This window comes from Eptatretus burgeri, chromosome 8 (genome assembly GCF_056783735.1).
Source record: "Eptatretus burgeri isolate ZD-2024b chromosome 8, Ebu_testis_v1, whole genome shotgun sequence".
Taxonomy (NCBI): Eukaryota; Metazoa; Chordata; class Myxini; order Myxiniformes; family Myxinidae; genus Eptatretus; species Eptatretus burgeri.
Genome location: NC_140968.1, coordinates 84,891,821 through 84,913,714, shown reverse-complemented (window position 1 = coordinate 84,913,714; position 21,894 = coordinate 84,891,821). Strand labels below are relative to the sequence as shown.

Sequence of the window (21,894 nt, the reverse complement as noted above, 5' to 3'; positions counted from 1 at the left end):
GAGCTGTGGAGAGGCGGCGAGGGCAGACGAGGTGGTGCTCGCGTCGTGCAGGGAGCTGCACCCCAGGGAGGCCGACAGCGCGACCTGGCCGAGGTGGAGACGCTCGTCGCGGGACAATAAAAATCCTCTATACCCCGAGCATCAGCAACCCCCTCCTGTTTCCCCCCGCGCTGAGATAGTGCGACCAAGGGGGCCCCTTTCCCACCCCCTACCAGACACTGCCCGCGAGGCCCGCGGAGTTGAGGCACCATCGCCGCTCCGCGTCTCATCACCAGACGGGTAGGCCCGACCCGGTCTCGGCCTCAGGCCCGCCTCATCCTTGAGGGTTCTCTATTCTTTTCCTTGGTTTTGGGTATGTGTTGTCGGCGCCGTCTGTGAAGTAAAATTGTATAAGTGTTGCCGTGTGCTCGCGTAATCGGTAGTAGATCTGCATTGTCGCATTTGCTTTTTGTGTAAATTGAATTGTGTTTTTCTTTTCTGTGTGCTTTTGGTGGAATTGAATATGTGTGCTGTCCGTTCGGCGCGAATAAATGTGCTTTGTGTTGAACTGTTTCCCGCTTCGCTTCGTCATTTCCTTCATTGAATCCTCATCTTGCTTCACGTAAAGGGTTGGTAGTGGGCTGAATACGCCCGATAATTAATCGAACCGTCGAGGTCGACGATAACACCGCTCGGTTATCCCGATAGTACGGAACGGGTCGCTTAAGTGGCCCGTGTCCGAAGTCGACCTGCGGCGAGGTGCGATCGCCCGGTCTACCCTCCGCGTGGGTACTTAGGTAGGTCGAATTTGGCGAGCAACCCTATCCCACGCGGGGGCTGATTGGCTCGATCGCGGTGAGACCGAAAGGTCCACCCGTGACTGGTTCCCGGCGTTAGTCCGAGAGGGTCACGACTGGATTGTCCGTCCGGTGGGCGACGTGCCGCGATTCGAGTTACGTGGCCGTCAGCACGCCGGCGGGCGCGAATCCGCAACAATATATATATATATATATATATATATATATATATATATATATATATATATATATATATATATATATATATATATATATATATATATCGTATGTATGTATATATATATATATCGTATGTATGTATATATATATATATCGTATGTATGTATATATATATATATATATATATTGTTGCGGTCTTCGCGCCCGCCGGCGTGCGACGGCCACGTAACTCGAATCGCGGCACGTCGCCCACCGGACGGACAATCCAGTCGTGACCCTCTCGGACTAACGCCGGGAACCAGTCACGGGTGGACCTTTCGGTCTCACCGCGATCGAGCCAATCAGCCCCCGCGTGGGATAGGGTTGCTCGCCAAATTCGAACTACCTAAGTACCCACGCGGAGGGTAGACCGGGCGATCGCACCTCGCCGCAGGTCGACTTCGGACACGGGCCACTTAAGCGACCCGTTCCGTACTATCAGAATAACCGAGCGGTGTTATCGTCGACCTCGACGGTTCGATTAATTATCGGGCGTATTCAGCCCACTACCAACCCTTTACGTGAAGCAAGATGGGGATTCAATGGAGGAAAAGACGAAGCGAAGCGGGAGAACAGTTCAACAATAAAGCACATTTATTCGCGGCACACGGGAAGCACACAAATACAATTCCACCAAATGCACACAAAAAAGAAAACACAATTCCATTTACACAAAAAGCAAACATAAAAGTGAAAACACAGTGCAGAGCTAATACCGACTACCGAGCACACGGCAACACTTATACAATTCTACTTCACAGACGGCCCCTACCACACATACCCAAAACCAAGGAAAAGAGATCCCTCTAGAATGGGGCAGGCCTGAGGCCGAGACCGGGTCGGGCCTACCCGTCTGGTGATGAGACGCGGAGCGGCGATGGCCCCGCAACCCGCGGGCCTCGTGAACAGTGCCTGGCAGGGGGTGGGAACGGGGCCCCCTTGGTCGCACTATCTCAGCGCGGGGGGAAACAGGAGGGGGTTGCTGATGCTCGGGGTATAGAGGATCTTTATTATGTGCGACGAGCGTCTCCACCTCGGCCAGGTCGCGCTGTCGGCCTCCCTCGGGTGCAGCTTCCTGCACGACGCGAGCACCCCCCTCGTCTGGTGTCGCCGCCTTTCCACAGCTCCGTCCCCTCCGTTCCGACTCCAACGCACACGACGAGCAGCTCCACCGCCCGCGAAGTCTTGACCCTCTGCTTCCGACTCTCCTCTTCTTGACTCTCCTTCGTTCTCGTTCTGCTGACTCTCCTCTTCTTGACTCTCCGACCCCCTTGTCTGCGACTCTTCGTTCTCCTTCGCGACGACCCTTGACTCTCCGACTCACTCTGACTGACGAACACCGTCCTTTTATCCCCCCGTAACTTCGCCTTTGTCCCCCTCCCTTTGACCTTTCACCTCGCTCCCCATTGGCCCCAGAAAAAGAGGGCGAGAAGGCTTTTTGATCCACTAATTTGCAGATATCGATCGTTCTGGAGGCGGGGCCAAATCGCCCTCGCTCACCGATTGGACGGCAAAAAGTGGGCGTGTGTCGTTTTTGATCCGTTTTTGAAGCAGAAAATCCGTGGTTTTGTACACGCTGTTCGACGCGCGCCCTACACGAGTCCAGCATCGGTGCCCATGAGTGGCGCGAGATGACGGTGATGCGATGGTGGCGAGTTGTGACGGTAAAGGTCGTGGCGGTTGTGGTGAAGCGGTGGTTGTGGTCGGTGGTTGATGTTGTGGTTGTGATCATGGCGGTTGGTCCAAAATAAAGATAGTAAAAGAAAAACGGCTATCCTGAAGAGTCGCAGCACGTATAAATGACATGTATTCCCACTAGACAACGGGTTTGGGCCTAACTACACATGCACTTACCGAGATACCTCACCTAAGGGACCTGAATGGTGGTTTGCGAATCTGGTAACCACAACACTACCCCCTTCCCTTTTTACAGACTCGTCCCGAGTCGTCAAATTTTCGTGTGCCATCATGTGTAGTTTTCCCCTAGTACATTTTACCTACGGATCCCTGAGTGCGACATTCATGGTATTCGTGTCCCCAAAATAAATAACCTGAGGGCTGCGTAACTACCTAAACAAACTCACTCACACGGACGACTTAAATAAAATTGCCGGCGCTAAGACATACATGCCGGGGGCGCACTCATATGTACAGTACATCTTAACCTTAACTTACAAATTTTACACTAAACCATGGCCCAGGATCACTGAACTCTGCAAAAGAAAAGCAGTTAGCAGGGAGCCAGGCTGCCCACATGCAGTCTCTGGCTCAAACAATGCAGGTCACAGGGAACGTGGCTGGCTGCTCACACGCAGTCCAAGGCCTTCCCTTTTGAACTGAACGCAGTGAACCACAACGGTGCATGGGCTGCACAAACGCAGTCTCCGTGCCAGCTCAAGTGGCACACGCAATGAGCACAACGAATGGATGCATGAATGGATGGACGCAAACACGGTGCACGGGCCGCCACTGCAGGCCCGTGTTGTAGCTGCCAACGGGGCAGTTCTCGCAGCTTGCAAACTGTTGCTTTTACGATCCTGGCGCACATGGCAATGAACAGGGGGGGGGGGGCAAAGCAAAATTGAACGGGGCTGGTGAACATGGGCAGTGGGCATGGCATGGCAAAGGTGGCAGGCAAACACAGCCCGCAGAAGAAGGCCGCTGCAGGCAAACACAGCCGGCAGATGAACTGGCCGGCACAGGCCTTGAAGTACCACAGCTGCAGATGATCCGGCGGGCACAGGCCTTACAGCAAAACACGGCCAGCCGATGGCACAGGCCTTGCAGCAAAACAACAGCTGCCGATGAAGTTGGCCGGCCTCCGCCTCGAAGAAAAACACGGCCAGCCGATGGAGTTGGCTAGCCTTTGCCGTTCAGTGGAGGTTGGTGGAGGGAGTGCGGTGGTGCTGGCCACTTGGAAGGCGGGCTCGGACCTACCTTCCTGTCTCCCTCCCACCTATCGCCTTTGCCTGTCACTGTACATACCCACTCCCTTAATTTGTCAAACCCCAATTTAGCCCCAACTTATTTTTTTGTTGTTTTTATTTTTACTCCCCCACTATAAATCGTCCCCTAACCCCCTTTATCGTCTTTGTTCGGCTAACCTATCCTGTCACCTAGCCTACTCCCAACCCCTACGTTCCCTTCCCGGAGGGGAATAAGGGAGAGCTAACGTCCTGTGTCGAGGCCCAACTCAAGCCTCAGAATGGCCTCCCCAGAGTTCGGCGATCTTAACACCAAGTGGGTCCAGCGGCCCACAACGACAGCGAGGGGATGGATGGTGCGGAGGGGTACATCACCTAATCTACCCTAACCATTTAACTGTTAAACTACCCCGGGGCTTTCAACAAGCGCCTCTCGCTTAAACTATTGGTTCTAACAACCCAGATTCCCGTCGCCTGTGTTGGTGTCCTCACAATTTCGGGCCTCGCCCCCCAATTTTCTCTCCGTGCCCTCACACGGTCTCCTGGCTGGGACACGTGGCTCCCTTTGGCAGGCACGACCCTCTGCCGAATCTCCCGCTATGGCACCCCGGGCACTACACTGCCTCCGAGCCTACCAGCTCCCTAACACCGGGGAGTGCCCCCCATGGCACCTCCCCTGAAACGCACACGTGGCAGGCCGGCCTCCCGGGCCCCTTTCCGAGGGTCACCCGTGCCCACAACACTGCCCACGCGGCTAATGGCGCCCGGGCCCCCGCACCAAGCAGGCGCACCCGTGCCCACTACGCTATCCCGGCCCCCCATGGGCCCTTGGCCTACCGCGGCCGACTAGCCTGGTGCCCGGGGTACCCACTCAGCGATACTCACCTTTCGCAGCCACGCTCCCAAGCCCGTCAACAGGGCTCCTGCACCCCTCCAAATGGGTTTCGAGCCTACACTCCCACCAACAGCAAAACGACCTCCATTTTTCAATTTGACTAACCCCGCTGACTCAATCTACACTGACCCCGGGGGTCCCTTGGGCGGGAGTCACTCCTCCCCCCAATCACTCATCGCACCATGCATTCCCCATTCGCTCCATACACACAGACCCGCTGGCCTCACTCACTCATGTCTCCACCTCACGACTCACCAAGCACATGCTTCCACTTCACTCACCAACTCTTCCACACACTCACCACTGAACTCTGCCATCCTTCTAACTACATCCCCTAACTAACTCGTGCTCCCACGTCGTCCCTTACACTAATAGCACGTTCCTTTTAACCTACGTAGCTAAACTACGTCCCCACTACACATCCACAAGTCTGTCACTGTCTCCAAATAATCCCATTAATCAATTTCCCAACCTAAATCTGGCTACAATCCCTCTAACTAATCCATTCCACGGACCCCATGAGGACTTACCCCTGCCCCATGAAGTCGGTCTAACTAAGCTAACCCTTCCCCCTAACTAGTTTCCATCCTGTGCCCAGGGTAAGGGGGTCTTTCACCCCTTGCCCAGGAATCCTGTACACCCGAAAGTGAGGCTTGTTTTTTTTTTTTTCCATGCGCAGCACCTGCGCGGCAACTCAGAGCTCGCGCAGTTTGCACCTGCCCGTGACGTCATGCAGCTGCACGTGTTCCTCGTCCCTCCTTGGACGGGACCATCCGGCAGAGATACCCCTCCTGCCGGATTCCAACCCCACGTGCAGCCATGACGTCACCGTGCGCATAAAAAAAAAAACACAAGCCACACGTCTCGAGGGGTTCCCCACGCGAACACATGTGCTTTGCCCGTTGGAGCTTAACACACACGATCGCGTGGAGAACCCGTCCGGTCCAAATCCATTTACCTGCCTAACTTTGTCCGTCCGCGGGATCGGCAAATGCACCGCGTGCGTTTCCGGACCGGGACTTCACTCTCGCAAGCGAGCACGTGGTGGTCTCGTGCGTTGCACAGCACGAACCGCGTGCTCACTGCTGGGTGAACCCGGCACGGTCCTCGAAACAGCTACAGCCGCTACCCGGCTTTCGTTCCTTACATGTCTCCGTCGTCGCCTCCATTCAACCCACGCACACCTGCGTGTTACGACGCACACAGTCCACTCCATCACATTCACACCGGGAGACGCGGCTGCGTGCTCCCGCATGCCGACCGACATCTCCCTTACATACCGCTCTCTCACACACACGGTCTCCCTGGCACACAGCGACCTTGCACACGGCCGTTCACTCACGCGTGCCTCACTACTCACACAAACCATACTACTCACACACGCGGGGGTACTCACCCGCGGTGCCTCACTCATACTGGCCGTTTCACTCACACACACGGCCTCTTCCACACACGGTGCCTCACCCACACACGCGGGGGCACTAACCCGCGGTGCCTCATCCACACTGGCCGTTTCACTCACACACACGGCCTCTCTCACACACGGTGCCTCATCCACACACGGCGTGCTGGGAAGCACGCACTCCGGCACCATCGCCACCACACCACTCACACACGGGGTCGCTTCCACACACGGGAACGCACTCACGCCTTGCACCACACACACAGGGACAACTACACTGGGGATTTGTGTCCCCACAAGGGTCTCCGGGGCCTCTATACCCCCAAGCTCTCCGTGCACCCGTCCACAGCACCCGTCCCCTCAACCTCGCAAAGCACGACCGAACTCACCTGGTCGTGACTCGCCTCAAGGGGGCATACTCGCTCCCCTCGTTCCTGGAGGAGGCCATCCAGGTGCTCGCACTGGGTCCCCACACGCTCCGCGAGCTCACCCCCATTGTCCTCCACTACCTCCGTGTGTGTGTGTGCGTCACTTACCCCGTCTTCATCGTGCAGTCTCTCCTCTATTTTTTCTGTCTCCCGTGTCTCTATACATTTTCTCTCCTGGTTCCTTTTTTCTGTCTCTTCCTGGTTCCTTTTCCTTTCCCATCTGAGTCGTTCTTTCTCTCTGAGCCCCATTAGCTGTTCGTTCTCCCTCCGTTTTAGTTGTTCAATTTCACACTCATAGTGTTGTTGTTTTCTTTCCCACTGTTCCTCCTGCTTTTTGTTTTCCAATCTCATCGTTTCTTTCAATTGGCTCATTTCCTTCCTGTGTTTCATTCGCTGTTCTCTCACGACTCTTCCTCGTTTCCTCTCCTGTCCTTCCTTCTCCAGTTTCATGGTTTGCTTCATTTGGTTAATCTCCTTTTTGTGTTTCATTTGCTGCTGTCTAATTACTCTTCTTCGTTTCCTCCCCTGTCCTTCCTTCTCCAGTTTCATGGTTTTCTTCATTTGGTTAATCTCCTGTTTGTGTTTCATTCGCTGTTCTTTGTCCATCTCGTACTCCAGCCTCAGCTTTTCTTTCAATTGGTCAACCTCAGATTCATGTTCTTTTTGTTTTCTATTCCATTGTTCCTCTCGTTCTTCCCTCTCCAATCTCGTTGTGTCCTTCAATCTCCTGATTTCTCCTTCCTGCTTCATTCCTTGCTCCTTTACTTTCTCCTCGTATTCAAACCTATTTTTTTCCTTTTGTCGTTCAGTTTCAAATTCATACTCTTTCAGTTTTCTATTCCACTGTCTTTCTTGTTCCTCCTTCTGCAATCTCGTCATTTCTTTCAACTGACTGATTTCTTTCTCCTGTCTCATTCGTTCTTCCTTCATTACTCTTTCTTGTTCCTCATTCTTTAGTCTGGCCTTCGCTTCCAGCTGTTCGATCTGTACAGTGTGGTTTCTTAAAGTTTCATTTTCCGTTCTCTTCCTTTCCTCTTTTAACACTCTCAGTTCGTTTTGTAGTTCCCTCTCTTTGTTTTGGTGTTTCTGTAACTCAGAAACTTTCTTTTCCAATTCCTTTCTCATCTCCGCACACTCAGACTTTGCTTTGGCTTCTAACTGTTCTTCCGGCTTGCGCTTGTGGTTTTCTACCCGTCTTCCCAGTTCCTCTGTCTCCGTTTTTCCCTCCAGTCCCAGCTTATCAACTCTCTTCATGTCTTGAAGTCTTTTCTCACACTCCACCGTTTCGACCTTCAATCCCTCCTCTGTCTCCTCCTGGCTTTCTTTTAATTTTTCTAATACCTTCTTTACCTCGTGTCTCGTCTTACACGTCTCCCGAATTATTTTCTCGCCCGCCCCGACCGCGGGCCTGACAGCCGTTGCACTCCCCCCCAGCTCGTTCGTCCCAGCACGTGGCAGCGCCATTTTCTCGCCCGTGGTCCGCGTTTCGCTCCTCGCCATTGCCATAATGCCTGCCTGCAGGCCTATGCCCATGCTCTGCATCTCACCCCGCATTTCTTTCATTTGGTTTTTCGCTTCGAGTGCGTTTCCATCCATTTTTTTATTTTCCATTTGTTGCGTATTTCTCTTCATTTCGTTGTTCCTTTCTTTCATTTCGGCATTCCTGTAATCCAGTTTGTCATTTATGCTCTGCACGAGTTCCATAACGTGCTGTATTGTCACCTGCCCTGGCCACTCCCACTGACTACATTTAGCGGTGGGGTTATAATAAAAAAACCGACCAGATGAACTGCATCGATGCCTTTCCCAACCTTCTGGTACGGGTTTCTCTTGCACGGTGATCTCGTCCTGAGCCATGGATTCTACATTACTATTACACATACCTAATCCACCCGGCACCCGCTCGCCTTGAGACGCCATCTTGCTTCTCGTGAAGGGTTAATTTCGCTCGCCCGTAATTTGGAGGGAATCGGGGGTCGCTTCTCTCACCCCTGGACCGATTCCCGTGAATTTAGCCGGAGACAGGAGAGCCTGTTTTCCTGTTCTCCGATACCAGTGCCGCGAGGAGGGCGATGAGTTTATATCCCACTCCTGACACCAGTGTTGCGGTCTTCGCGCCCGCCGGCGTGCGACGGCCACGTAACTCGAATCGCGGCACGTCGCCCACCGGACGGACAATCCAGTCGTGACCCTCTCGGACTAACGCCGGGAACCAGTCACGGGTGGACCTTTCGGTCTCACCGCGATCGAGCCAATCAGCCCCCGCGTGGGATAGGGTTGCTCGCCAAATTCGAACTACCTAAGTACCCACGCGGAGGGTAGACCGGGCGATCGCACCTCGCCGCAGGTCGACTTCGGACACGGGCCACTTAAGCGACCCGTTCCGTACTATCAGAATAACCGAGCGGTGTTATCGTCGACCTCGACGGTTCGATTAATTATCGGGCGTATTCAGCCCACTACCAACCCTTTACGTGAAGCAAGATGGGGATTCAATGGAGGAAAAGACGAAGCGAAGCGGGAGAACAGTTCAACAATAAAGCACATTTATTCGCGGCACACGGGAAGCACACAAATACAATTCCACCAAATGCACACAAAAGAAAACACAATTCCATTTACACAAAAAGCAAACATAAAAGTGAAAACACAGTGCAGAGCTAATACCGACTACCGAGCACACGGCAACACTTATACAATTCTACTTCACAGACGGCGCCGACAACACATACCCAAAACCAAGGAAAAGAAATCCCCCAAGAATGGGGCAGGCCTGAGGCCGAGACCGGGTCGGGCCTACCCGTCTGGTGATGAGACGCGGAGCGGCGATGGCCCTGCAACCCGCGGGCCTCGTGGACAGTGCCTGGCAGGGGGTGGGAACGGGGCCCCCTTGGTCGCACTATCTCAGCGCGGGGGGAAACAGGAGGGGGTTGCTGATGCTCGGGGTATAGAGGATCTTTATTATGTGCGACGAGCGTCTCCACCTCGGCCAGGTCGCGCTGTCGGCCTCCCTCGGGTGCATCTTCCTGCACGACGCGAGCACCCCCCTCGTCTGGTGTCGCCGCCTTTCCACAGCTCCGTCCCCTCCGTTCCGACTCCAACGCACACGACGAGCAGCTCCACCGCCCGCGAAGTCTTGACCCTCTGCTTCCGACTCTCCTCTTCTTGACTCTCCTTCGTTCTCGTTCTGCTGACTCTCCTCTTCTTGACTCTCCGACCCCCTTGTCTGCGACTCTTCGTTCTCCTTCGCGACGACCCTTGACTCTCCGACTCACTCTGACTGACGAACACCGTCCTTTTATCCCCCCCCCATAACTTCGCCTTTGACCCCCTCCCTTTGACCTTTCACCTCGCTCCCCATTGGCCCGAGAAAAAGTGGGCGTGAAGGCTTTTTGATCCACAAATTTGCATATATCGATCGTTCTGGAGGCGGGGCCAAATCGCCCCTCGCTCACCGATTGGACGGCAAAAAGTGGGCGTGTGTCGTTTTTGATCCGTTTTTGAAGCAGAAAATCCGTGGTTTTGTACACGCTGTTCGACGCGCGCCCTACACGAGTCCAGCATCGGTGCCCATGAGTGGCGCGAGATGACGGTGATGCGATGGTGGCGAGTTGTGACGGTAAAGGTCGTGGCGGTTGTGGTGAAGCGGTGGTTGTGGTCGGTGGTTGATGTTGTGGTTGTGATCATGGCGGTTGGTCCAAAATAAAGATAGTAAAAGAAAAACGGCTATCCTGAAGAGTCGCAGCACGTATAAATGACATGTATTCCCACTAGACAACGGGTTTGGGCCTAACTACACATGCACTTACCGAGATACCTCACCTAAGGGACCTGAATGGTGGTTTGCGAATCTGGTAACCACAACAATATATATATATATATATATATATATATATATATATATATATATATATATATATATATATATATATATATATATATATATATATATATATATATATATATATATATATATATATATATATATATATATATATATATATATATATATTGTTATGGTTTTGTGGGTAGATTAAATGATTGAATAGTCCCAATAGGATTGTATTGACCCTATGCACTAAGTGAGTGATGTCACAGCAGAAGGTAAGGCTTCGCCATATTGAGTGGCAAAAAATCATGACTACCACGCACGTGTCACGTGAACTTCTGGGCTATTTCCATGGATTAGATGGTATTTCTCAGAAGAGGTACTGCGAAAAAAACTAAAGCTGTGTGGTCTTAGTGAAGATCCTTATATTATTTCAAAGGATAAATGGACAACAGAAAGGAAATTTTGGCCTCAAATAGTTTTCCCTGACATCTCTATTTACCTGGTTGAAACGCCGAGTCCTTACACTCAAGCCAGCCTGAAAGCCTTTAAGAGTATGGACGCTTTCTCATATTATGTCGCCGGGTTTGTTAGTGACATAATCTCGACGAAAGCCCACAAGAACTGTATTATTGTGAGGGCAAAGGTAATATCAGCCTGTTTTCTTTCATTTCACGATTATTGTATTATCGTTGTTGCTTGTTTTGTTCAGCAACCAGCGTCACTTTTTTTAACCTGACTGCTGCCACAAGTTAATTTAAAGTGAAGCTTTTGTCTAAATGCTAAGTTTGTAGAAAATCTTCGTTCGCCAGTTTGCTTTCAGATACATTATATTTTTTCCATGACAAACATATGGTGTAATGCCACACTGTTGTGGATATTTCCAAGTGCTAGTTTTTTATGTATTATACATAGCGATGTGACTTTCTGTAGTGAAACAACTCAGAACTGTGTGCGTTAGACAGCTGTTAGAAAGGTGATCTAGCCTATCTCATTCTGTCAATAAAACAAGGGATATTATGCATTTTAATGATACAAATCAGACAATATTTTGTTACCACCAGCTATTTAATACCAACTACTGAAATAACGTTTCAGAAATTAGTTACATACCGGAGACAAAATGAAGGCTACACAACCAGTAATGTTTGCCAGGTCGCCATTTTTCTCTTCTCAGAACCGATATCCAAAGATTTTGTCGGTCCACTTCGGTGGGAAAGCGGTAAACTGCACTCCAGAGCCTTTAGTATATCGCTGAGTACATCCCGGGGCACAACAACTCTTATCCATTTGCAGAAAAAATCGCTTGCTTGGAAATAACAGTGTAGTTGAAGACTATCAGTTGTTATGGACGCGGTATACTTTCTTGCCACTCAATATGGCGGAGCTGCCACAGTCACGTGACCGGTGACGTCATCTGAATAAGGCATATTGTATAGCATGGTCCATGGACAGGTGGAAGCACCTCAATGTATTTAAGTCAGGGAATCTGTCAGCTTAAGTGCTACGTGTCACCACACGAGGGGTGGTGTGGTGTTCATTAGCTTCGGGAGTAATAATAAGTTCCCCTGTACGTGATTACCCTCTGTGATTTTTCCCTGTTTTTATCTTCCAAGTATGGCAATAAGCTTGGGACCGAGTCCCTGAAACAAGAACAGGAGAAGCCCCGGGTTTGGAGGCGAGGAGGCCACGCCCCAAGGAGAGGGTGAGAGGCTAAGAGAGGAGATTACTACTGCAGGGTGTGCTGAGAAAAGGCGAAGTGTGTGTGTGTGTGTGTGTGTGTGTGTGTGTGTGTGTATGTTTGGTTGCGGTGTGCGCTTGGCGAGGGTGCACGCCTGGAGCTGATTGAGCAGATTAGTGCATGTTTCGAGCTGATTGAGGAGGTGCTGGCAGGATTTGTGCATTGGAGTTTGGAAGGCTGCAATAGGCGAGGCACGATCCTGCTTGCGTGTCCCGTTGGATGGTGGAGGCGCTTTCCTCTTGGTCTCGGCGCCATTTTGTTTGGTGGGTGCACGTGCCGGACGAAACTTCCCAGCACCAAATTGACGAGGGCCAGGCTGAGTTCCCGTGCTTTGGAAGGGGGTTTTATTTTCGTTGTTAGCCTTTGTCTGTGTGTGCGAGGCCTCGATCGTAGGAGTTGTTTATTAAATTTGTTTGTGGGTGTCCTTATATGTATTTCTGTTTTATTAAAGAATACATGTAAATGAGCGTGTCCGCCTCCAAGAAATAACGACTGCCCGACCGTCCCAGGAGGTTGGTCGGTGTTAGCTGCCTGGCTACCACAAATTTAGGAAGTGGGTATCGAACTACAGCTCCCCTACAACTGCTGACAGGAGCGGAATTCGAACCCAGCCAACTCCATGACAATATATACATATCTACACATACATATATACTGTATGTATACATAGTATAATGCGCCTGGTGTTGACTTAATGGTTAGGGTGGTGGGCTTTGGATCCTCGGGTTCTGAGTTTGAATCCCTCTCAGCTGTATAATTAATACCAGGTGGGGTTGACTCGGCCTGTCATCCTTCTGAGGTCGGCAAAATGAGTGCCAGTTTGCTGGTGTCCTGTGTCAGAGTGGCGACCCGTCCAGGATTGTTCTCAATAGCAAAGGAGACTGCTTAAGCAGCACCAACGCTCTGCACAGAGTATGGTCCCAATCTCCTCATATATATATATATATATATATATATATATATATATATATATATATATATATATATATATATATATATATATATATATATATATATATATATTGTATGTACATAATTTAATAAGTAATGCATCACTTGTGATCATTCCTTTCAGTGTGCTGGTTATGATGATGGTGTTTAAACCAGACCAAAATAAATCTCACTCAGATTTAAAATGCAATGAGAATTGTAAACGAAGTCCAGTCGATTAATCCTTCCATAGTCTCTCTTGTGGTTGGTGAAGAAGAAAGAGTTTATTGGCGTCGAGACACCTTTGCTTTAAAATGGCAACGAAGACGGCAAGCAGTGGAGAAAACTCGTTCGTAATCATCATGGTTGTTCAGCCAAACCAACAAAATCCATTTCGCTCAATAGGCTTGGTGATGTCAAACAAAGGTCACTATTAAAAATTGACGTGTTGAGCGACTCGTGAATAAGAATGATAAAAGGCTTGCAAGGAAAAGCGTGCAAGCTCCAAATTGTGCCTTGATGGTGAGCTCCCATTGAGAGAACCTTTCAGTATCTGTTGCATCTGTTGGCTCTCTGGAAGGACTCCAGTGATTAGCAACTCGTGTTCACACATTTGCTTTATTATAAATATTAGCAAAATATAAAGAAAAATTAATGAGTCACTCCACCCGTATCATCTGTGCACCCTTTGCTGTCACATAATTTCTTGGCATGAGTTATGGATGTCATCAGTTTAATTCTGCACTCCCATCGGGTCGTAGATCAGACATATGAAGTTTCAATTTTTTGGATAAGTATTTCAATTCAATCAATTATGGCTGGAATACAACATCACCGATGACATCATTGTTATCACTATATATCCCATAGGTAGTTGATGACGTGTGCCAAGTTTCAATTTTTTTCTGTTGAGCAGTTTTGGAAAAAATTATGTCCAAAGTTTTTCCTTTAATACAATATTGGCTGCCATACGATGTGACATATTAGCCTGGTGTTGGCGCAGTGGTTAGGGCAGCGGCTTGGGATCCAAAAGGTCCTGAGTTCAAGCCCCGTTGGGCCACTGAATTAATACACCAGGGGGTTGACTCAGCCTGTCATCCTTCCGAGGTCAGCGAAATGAGTACCAGTGTACTGGGCCGGTGTATACCCCGGTTAAAATAGGTGTACCATATCCCTGTGTCGTAAGAAGCGACCAGGGTTGTGTCAGGAAGGGCATCCGGCGTAAAACATGTGCCAAATCAGTATGCGGATCATACGGATGATCCGCTGTGGCGACCCCTTACGGGAGCAGCCGAAAGAAGAAGAAGATACGATGTGACATATGATGTCAGAGTTAGCAATAAAATATTCTCCATGGGGAGTCCCTCCTATGCTTAAAGTTTCACATTAATCGGACAAGCGGTTGCAGAGAAAACAATTTTTAAAGCGAAAATGTATAGATGCGGACACACACACACACACACACACACACGCACGCACACGCACACGCACACGCGCACGCACACGCACACACACACACACACACACACACACACACACACACACACACACACACACACACACACACACACACACACACACACACACACACGCGCACGTTGGAATAGTCTCGCATCCCCTTCGGGGCTAGACTAATTAGAGTCCATAAAGCAAATAATTGTTCAAATATGAGAATACAAAAACAATGTTTTAATGTATGAAACTTTATGACAGTAATTTATTCAGCATCTCTAACATCAAGGCCATCGACTTGTTCCATAAAATTAAAATGGTGGATCTGTTGACGTTGGGGAAAAAAATTCAGGGTAGGCAGGCGTTGCAGTTGCTAAGCATTCATTTAGCATCCTTTGGAACCATGTGCTATCAGTCGTGACTCCAGTGATGGGAATATTAAAATGTTAACTATAAATTGCCAGCATTTCCTACTCATAAACACATTTCATCCCTTCAATATCGGTGAAGGTTTCATGCTTTCGAGCAAGAGGCTTAATGAAGATTTATTAAATATCTTTAGATCATCTGTCTACCTTCAGACTGTTTGCAGCCACCATTGTTGAACAGTGGGTAAGGCCAAATGAAAATCTTCGATCAATAAATTGCAATTCATTGTATCAAGTACAATAAACTCTGATATTTGAGATCTGCAGTTTAGTATTTATTAATCATACTATTCAACATACACTGCCATTTTCTGATTTACAACTACTTGTAAGTTTAGAGGCCATGTACCTATTACATATGCAAAATTGTGGAACCTTTGCTCCACCCCCTCCCCCACCAAGTTTCTTTCAAACAAATTTCTTTTCTCAATTTTTCTCTTTCTTTTCCTCCTACACTACTTTACTTTCACTCTATCTTACCTATTTCCTTCCTTTTCTTAAAATGCCATTCTCAACATACCTCTTCTGCAATACTGCTTTGTGCAATTGAGATGTTTTTTTTTTCCATGGAGTAGTTTTGGAGATACGGAGGTACAAAGATTTTCCAGCGTTTCCTACTCCCGAGGCCTTGGTGGAGGGTGATGGAACCCGTTTATCCAGGCCTTTACCATGATAAAAATAATTATATATTTATAGATTAATCTTCATTTCATTTGAGTGGACCTTTTTCTGCATGCCACACAATTTTGTCACCGATTTATCTTCCCTACCTTTATATACAAAGGGAAAGAAGTCATGGTATTTGAGTAAAGTGCAACCTCACCAAGACCAAAATGAGCAACAGGTTCCATCTGACACAGGTAACCAGATCCACCATCAATAATCCGCAGTTGAGGGCTGCTCCTGGCCATGTACAGCTGCACCTTTGCGCCACGTGCGAATGAGCCAGCTCGGGTGCGAGGAATGACCCTCAACCAGTTGTTCCATTTGCCCTGGTACAAGGAGGATAATAATGGCGTATTCAAACACAGCAGTATAATTGCAGTTGATTTTATTGTCAACTTTGGTCATTGCAGATACAAATCCAGCATGCACTGAATATGCACAAGTATAGTATTCAATAATTTTTACAATGTCATAACAAATGCCTCTTCAGAGACTAATTTTTCAGAGTTTAATGCATTGCATGTCAAATATTCATTCTCGAATACAAGTTGGGACATAAGCTCTGGATAATGGAATCCAAATAAACTTGCAGTTGTCATAACGGAGAACACTTCCAAGTTCGTCTAGTCTTTTGAAAATGCATTGCAAAAAATTTTCAATATCCAGGGAGCATCTGCTCTGAATCTGGGAGGTTGGTGGCTCAATTCTGAACTTGGCTGAGTCATACCAAACAAAGAAAAAGAGCAATCAGATTGCAGATCCTTGCCAGGACTTGTTTTGTGTGGAATTTGTCTATTGGTGTGTTATGTAATGAAGAAAAGACAACTAGAAGTGCCACTTTCTAACTGCTGGTAGTGATGACCAGGTACCATGAAACCATGCTTTGATCAGACACCTGACCGTGACCCATGACGTTTATTATTACTAGTGGGCCTGTTGGTTCAATGGACCAAATTTTCATTGGTCTTCACAGTCTTGGGGGTCTTTTGGGTCTTTGGGGACTTTTGGGTCCTCAGGAACTTTTTGGGACATAGACATACGTAATTAAGAGACAAAAAGTACGACACACACACACACACACACACACACACACACACACACACACACACACACACACACACACACACACACACACACACACACACACCTCATCCATTTATAGTAGATTCAATTGAATGTAGAATGGGATTAAAATAAATTCAATTCAAATCAAATGGAAGACCAAATAGGTACAGTCCTACATTGGAGTAATCAGAAGGAACCTGGACAAGCAAAAAGCAATGATGAAGTAATCAGGAGGAAGCTGGATAGGATTCACATTTCAGCTGCTACTCCTCTACCCTCAAACCCATCCAGGCACAGCCAAGTGAGTCTTATTTTTTTTAAAAATGAAAAAAAAAAGAACCCACATCAAATCATTAAATAATTCTGGCTGCCAGACCATGCGTCCAATCAGGTTGAGATTTAAAGCATATATTGCCCATCACCATTAGATCAACATTGCGAAGTTTCACATCGCTTGATTAAGCAGTTCAAGAGAAATAATTTTTTTTAAAGTTTTTTGCTCAATCCATATAGCTGCCAGACCATGTGACATAAATTATTTGTGAATACCCTAGTATCCCCATGGCTTGGGGAACATTTGTGTGAAGTTTCCCCTCGATTTGTCCAGCTGTTCTACAGAAGATTTATATAGGTTTGAGGGTAAATCCAATATGGCTGCCAAACCATGTGACCTATGATGACATATGTGTGAACCTTTTGTTCCTCATGGATAGGTGGTAATACCTGTAAAGTTTGTCCTCGATCTGTTCTGCAACTTCAGAGAAGATTTTTGAAGATTAAAAAAAACCAAAAAAAAACAATCTGTCTGGTGAATCCGTGACCGATGATGTCATCAAATTTTTTTCCTGTGGACCATTTTATCCCAAAATGATTCATACTGATGAAATGTAGTGTTCTACATATGCAATTATGACATCATGAAAATAATCACACTTATTCCCCATGATTACTTTCCGTGTGCCAAGTTTCAATTTTTTCCATTGTGCGGTTTCAGAGATAGAGGTCCAAAGTTTTTCCGTTTTTAGCCGCGTCACGTTGTGAACGCTGGCTCTAAGAGAGCCCCGCGTTGTTCTTCTTCTTCTTGTTTCTACATAGCTGCCACACCACATGACCTATGACATCATAATTATGACTAAATCATTCTACACCCATAGTCACACCTGTGGTGTAAATTTCGTCTCAATCTGACAAGTGGTTGCAGAGAAAAACACAAAAGTTCTTTGCAGACAGACAGACAGAGAGACAGACAGACAAACGGACACAAACATAATACCCTCTCCTTTGGCGAGGGAAATAATAATAACGAGCAGTTATGGATCGGTACCATATCCCTCCTGCCTCCCTCCCCCCCTCCTGCCTCCCTCCCCCCCTCCTGCCTCCTCCCCCCCACCCCACCGCTCACACTTTGGGACAACTCCGCTTTTACCGGACACCTGACAGACAACATCCTCTCTATCCAGAGAAAACATGATTTAATTTTTTACTTCAATCCAATATAGCCACCAAATCATGTGACCGATCAATTCTTTGTCATCACCTGCCCCATCTCACCCTACCCCTTCCTCCTCCCACCCCAATCCCGCTGGACACCAACCCTTCCCCTCCCCCTCCCATCACAGTCCCTCTGGACTTCCACTCCACCCCTTCCCCTGCACTCTCCAACCCCACCACTTCCCCTGCCTCCTCCCACCCCAATCCCGCTGGACACCCACCCTACCCCTCCCCCTCCCATCACAGTCCCTCTGGACTCCCACCCCACCTCTTCCCCTGCCTCCTCCAACCCCACCTCTTCCCCTGCTTCCTTCAACCCCACCCCTTCCCCTGCCTCCTCCAACCCCACCCCTTCCCCTGCCTCCTCCAACCCCACCCCTTCCCCTGCCTCCTCCAACCCCACCCCTTCCCCTGCCTCCTTCAACCCCACCCCTTCCCCTTCCCCACTCTCTGTAAGTTACCAAGTAAAATTGCTTGGGTTCAGTTCAACGTTTCCTGTGGAGAGCTCACCACGTAGCTTAAGCACTCAAGCAAGGACTCCATTCAAAACCGTTGATGAGGAACGCTTGGCTTGGCAAGCGCTAGCTCGTGACTTGGTAAGTGAAAATACCCCTGGACATCTTGACAGCATACAGTGCACACAAAACGCCGACAAAAGGACAGTTCTTTTTCATTGAACATGTCAAATATTAATCATGACAACATTTGTTGCAATGAAACCACATACGTTGTTCAGTTTCAACGTGTTGATTTAGTTTTTAAAATGTACATCAACTCTGACGTGATGTTGAGTGTACTGTATAAAAGTGTACATGTACATATAAAAATATATCTATCTCTCGACAATTTCCCCGGCGGCATCCTGACTCAGTGATTATGGAAGCACGTACAGTATATCACGACAATTCCGATGTTAATGTTTATTCACTTCACGTAAAACACCTGTATTACATATCCTTCGGTTTGTTTATAAGCTTTTAAAAGTCGGGTGAAAGCATAAAATATTTTCAATGAAAGATGACGATTTTCTTTCCTCTGCATAATATGAGAATTAACATCCCTTCATTGGACGGTGTACATTAGACCGCTGCTGCGATCGTTGCACACAAAACATGCATTGCCTTGTTTGAGTTGAAATCAAATTGTACGTTTGTTTCCTCAAAACGGTATCTTTATTTTATGATGGAAGACGCGTTGTTCAGTCTCCAAATGTACATGAGGCCTCTAAACATACTGAGTTGTGCGAAGAGAAAACATATGGCCCCAATTTCTGGGCGGCTGGAGGGAAAGGCGTGTCCTAACTAAAAGGCGGTGCTTGTGACATTTGCGGAGACAAGGAAAGGCTTGGCCTACAGAATGGGTGGCGCTTCTGACCCACTCACACACAGACACGAGCAGCTCTATGCAGTACACAGTAATACCTCGCCATACTCTGCGCTTCTTATACATTATGACTCAACCTCCCTACTCCGCTCACTGGCATCAGACATACGCCAATATGTTCCACCCCGGTGTTGCACAACAACTGGTCCGGACATGCTCCAGTCCATGATGCTTCCTTGACAGTCTAAGAGCTTTAATTGTATTTCACTTTTAAAGGTTAAAAAAAAATCATTCAATTTTATATTAAACTAGCAGGGTACCCATCATCGACAGGCTCATCGACGTCTCACCTCAAATGAGTGTATATTGGTAGAAAAGGGAATTCAGTGTAAATATTCAGTGTGCTGATTTCACAGTAGTGGAGCTGGTAACCTTACCAACATCGTTCCATTCCACCAGCGAAGATTTCCAATTCATGCTTGTTGTACATCTGAAGTACTACTTCAGAGTGAGGGTGATATTATGAAAGCTTCGTTGGGAAACTAATTTAGGTACGTTTTGGGCCTACTGCCTGATGGAAGATCACCAAAGTTCTTTCCATGCCATGCGACCATTTACAGGCATCTATCCCTCTCCACATCGCTTCTTCAGTCCCCAATCTTCCCCCTCTCTCTATACTCCCCATAGTTTTGCTTTCGCCAATTTTCATTCAGTATTTCTCACAGCATTTCATTCTCGTTTCCCATTCAATGATCCATAGATCAGTCATTTCAGTTTCATTTTTCTACATCAGTTTCATTTGGGGTATCAGTTTCAATTTGTCATCGCAACTTGTTATGCAACGCGAATGGTGCATGAAAAACCCCGTCAAAAATGTTTTTCGTGGGAATCTTTTTCGATTTTCTAAAGGGTGGAGAAGGGTCGAAAGTGGCTTGAGGGTTTTAAAAGGTCAAAAAGGATCAAAAGTGTTTTAAGGGTCATAAAGGAGTCTAAAGTGTTTAAAGGGTCTAAATGTCTTAAATGGGTCTAAATTTTATGTGTTCCAACCTGGCCTTCCAACCTTTTCCAACATTTCCAACCTGACCTCCAAAGCCAGTCTGGGAATCCTCCATCATGCAAAGTCCTTCCTCAGCCCATCTGAACTCCTGACCACATACAAAGCTTTCGTCCACAGCCTGATGGAGTACTGCTCCCCCTCTCTGGGCTGGTGCTCCTGCCCCTCACCTTTCTCGGCTTCACGCTATGGAAACCAAGGCATTGAGAATCATTGGTATCTCCCGTGATGAGGCTGAGCCTTTGGGCATCTCAGTCTCTCACCGCAGGCAGGTCGGTGGTCTTTCCGTCTTCTACCATCTCCTCTCCGGTCTTGCCCCCCCTGCTCTGTCTGCGATTTGTCCCCACCATATTTCTGCAGGGTGCTCAAGGTCCGCCAACAACCCCCTTCTGGTCAAACTACCAAAATCACGAATCACTGCTCACCTTCACTCTTTAATTCCTCGTTTTTCCCGCTTTTGGAATAAACTCCCACACTCTCTTCAATTCCATTTTTCCCCCAGGCCTTCAAAACAGCTGTTCACCCTCAGCTCTTAACTCCCCCCATCCAAAACCTCGATCTTTTTGACTCCCGTTAATCTACCCCAATCCCACCGACATCAAATTCTCTGATTTCCTTCCTGAAGTCCCTGTAATGTCCACCTGGTATACACCCATGTTCCCTGCCCCATCCCTCTCCCTTCCACAGATCTCCTAATGTGTCTGTTCCCCACTGTTTTGTCCTTCCCTCTCCCACCCCTCTTGTCTCATGCCCCCCTTGTTGTGTTTTGTGTATTAGCTCTCATACGAGCCTTAACAATGTATAGAAAAAACAAACAAATGGGTCTGAAGTGCAAAAGAGCAAAAGTGGTCTGAGGTCTCCAAATGGTCTGAAAAGGTCGAGAGGTCTGAAAAATGTCAAAAGGGTCAAAGATGGTCTAACCGTCTCAAAAGGGTCTAAATGGGTATTGAACGGTCTAAGGGGTGTAAAGGGTCTAATGGGCTCTACAGGCCATACAGGGTGTAAAGGAGTGTTAGGGTTAGTAAAGAAATTACCTCATGGAAGTAAATAAATTAACTCTGGAGTGCAACACAGCAATAATGGGCCAAATGACCTCCTCATGACTGTTTAATCCGCCTCTTTCGGTGCACCGTGGTTAAAAATCTGATCATACTTTTATTATGCACTTTATTAATCATTACAACAGCTATTTATTCATTAATAAGCACAACTATATCTTTAGAACTCTTATTTTGGGAAAATGCTGGTTTTTGACATTCTTCAGGAACATA

General features: G+C 47.9%; 1 protein-coding gene across 1 annotated transcript in view; it reads right to left on the bottom strand.

The window, feature by feature from the left end:
- The window catches only part of LOC147022196 (cartilage acidic protein 1-like), a 211,402-nt gene that overhangs the window by 35,937 nt on the left and 153,571 nt on the right, over nucleotides 1-21,894 (bottom strand). The window contains exon 10 of the mRNA XM_085890487.1: nucleotides 15,848-16,016. Within this exon, the coding sequence (XP_085746613.1) occupies nucleotides 15,848-16,016 (169 nt within the window). The remainder of the gene's footprint in view (nucleotides 1-15,847; nucleotides 16,017-21,894) is intronic.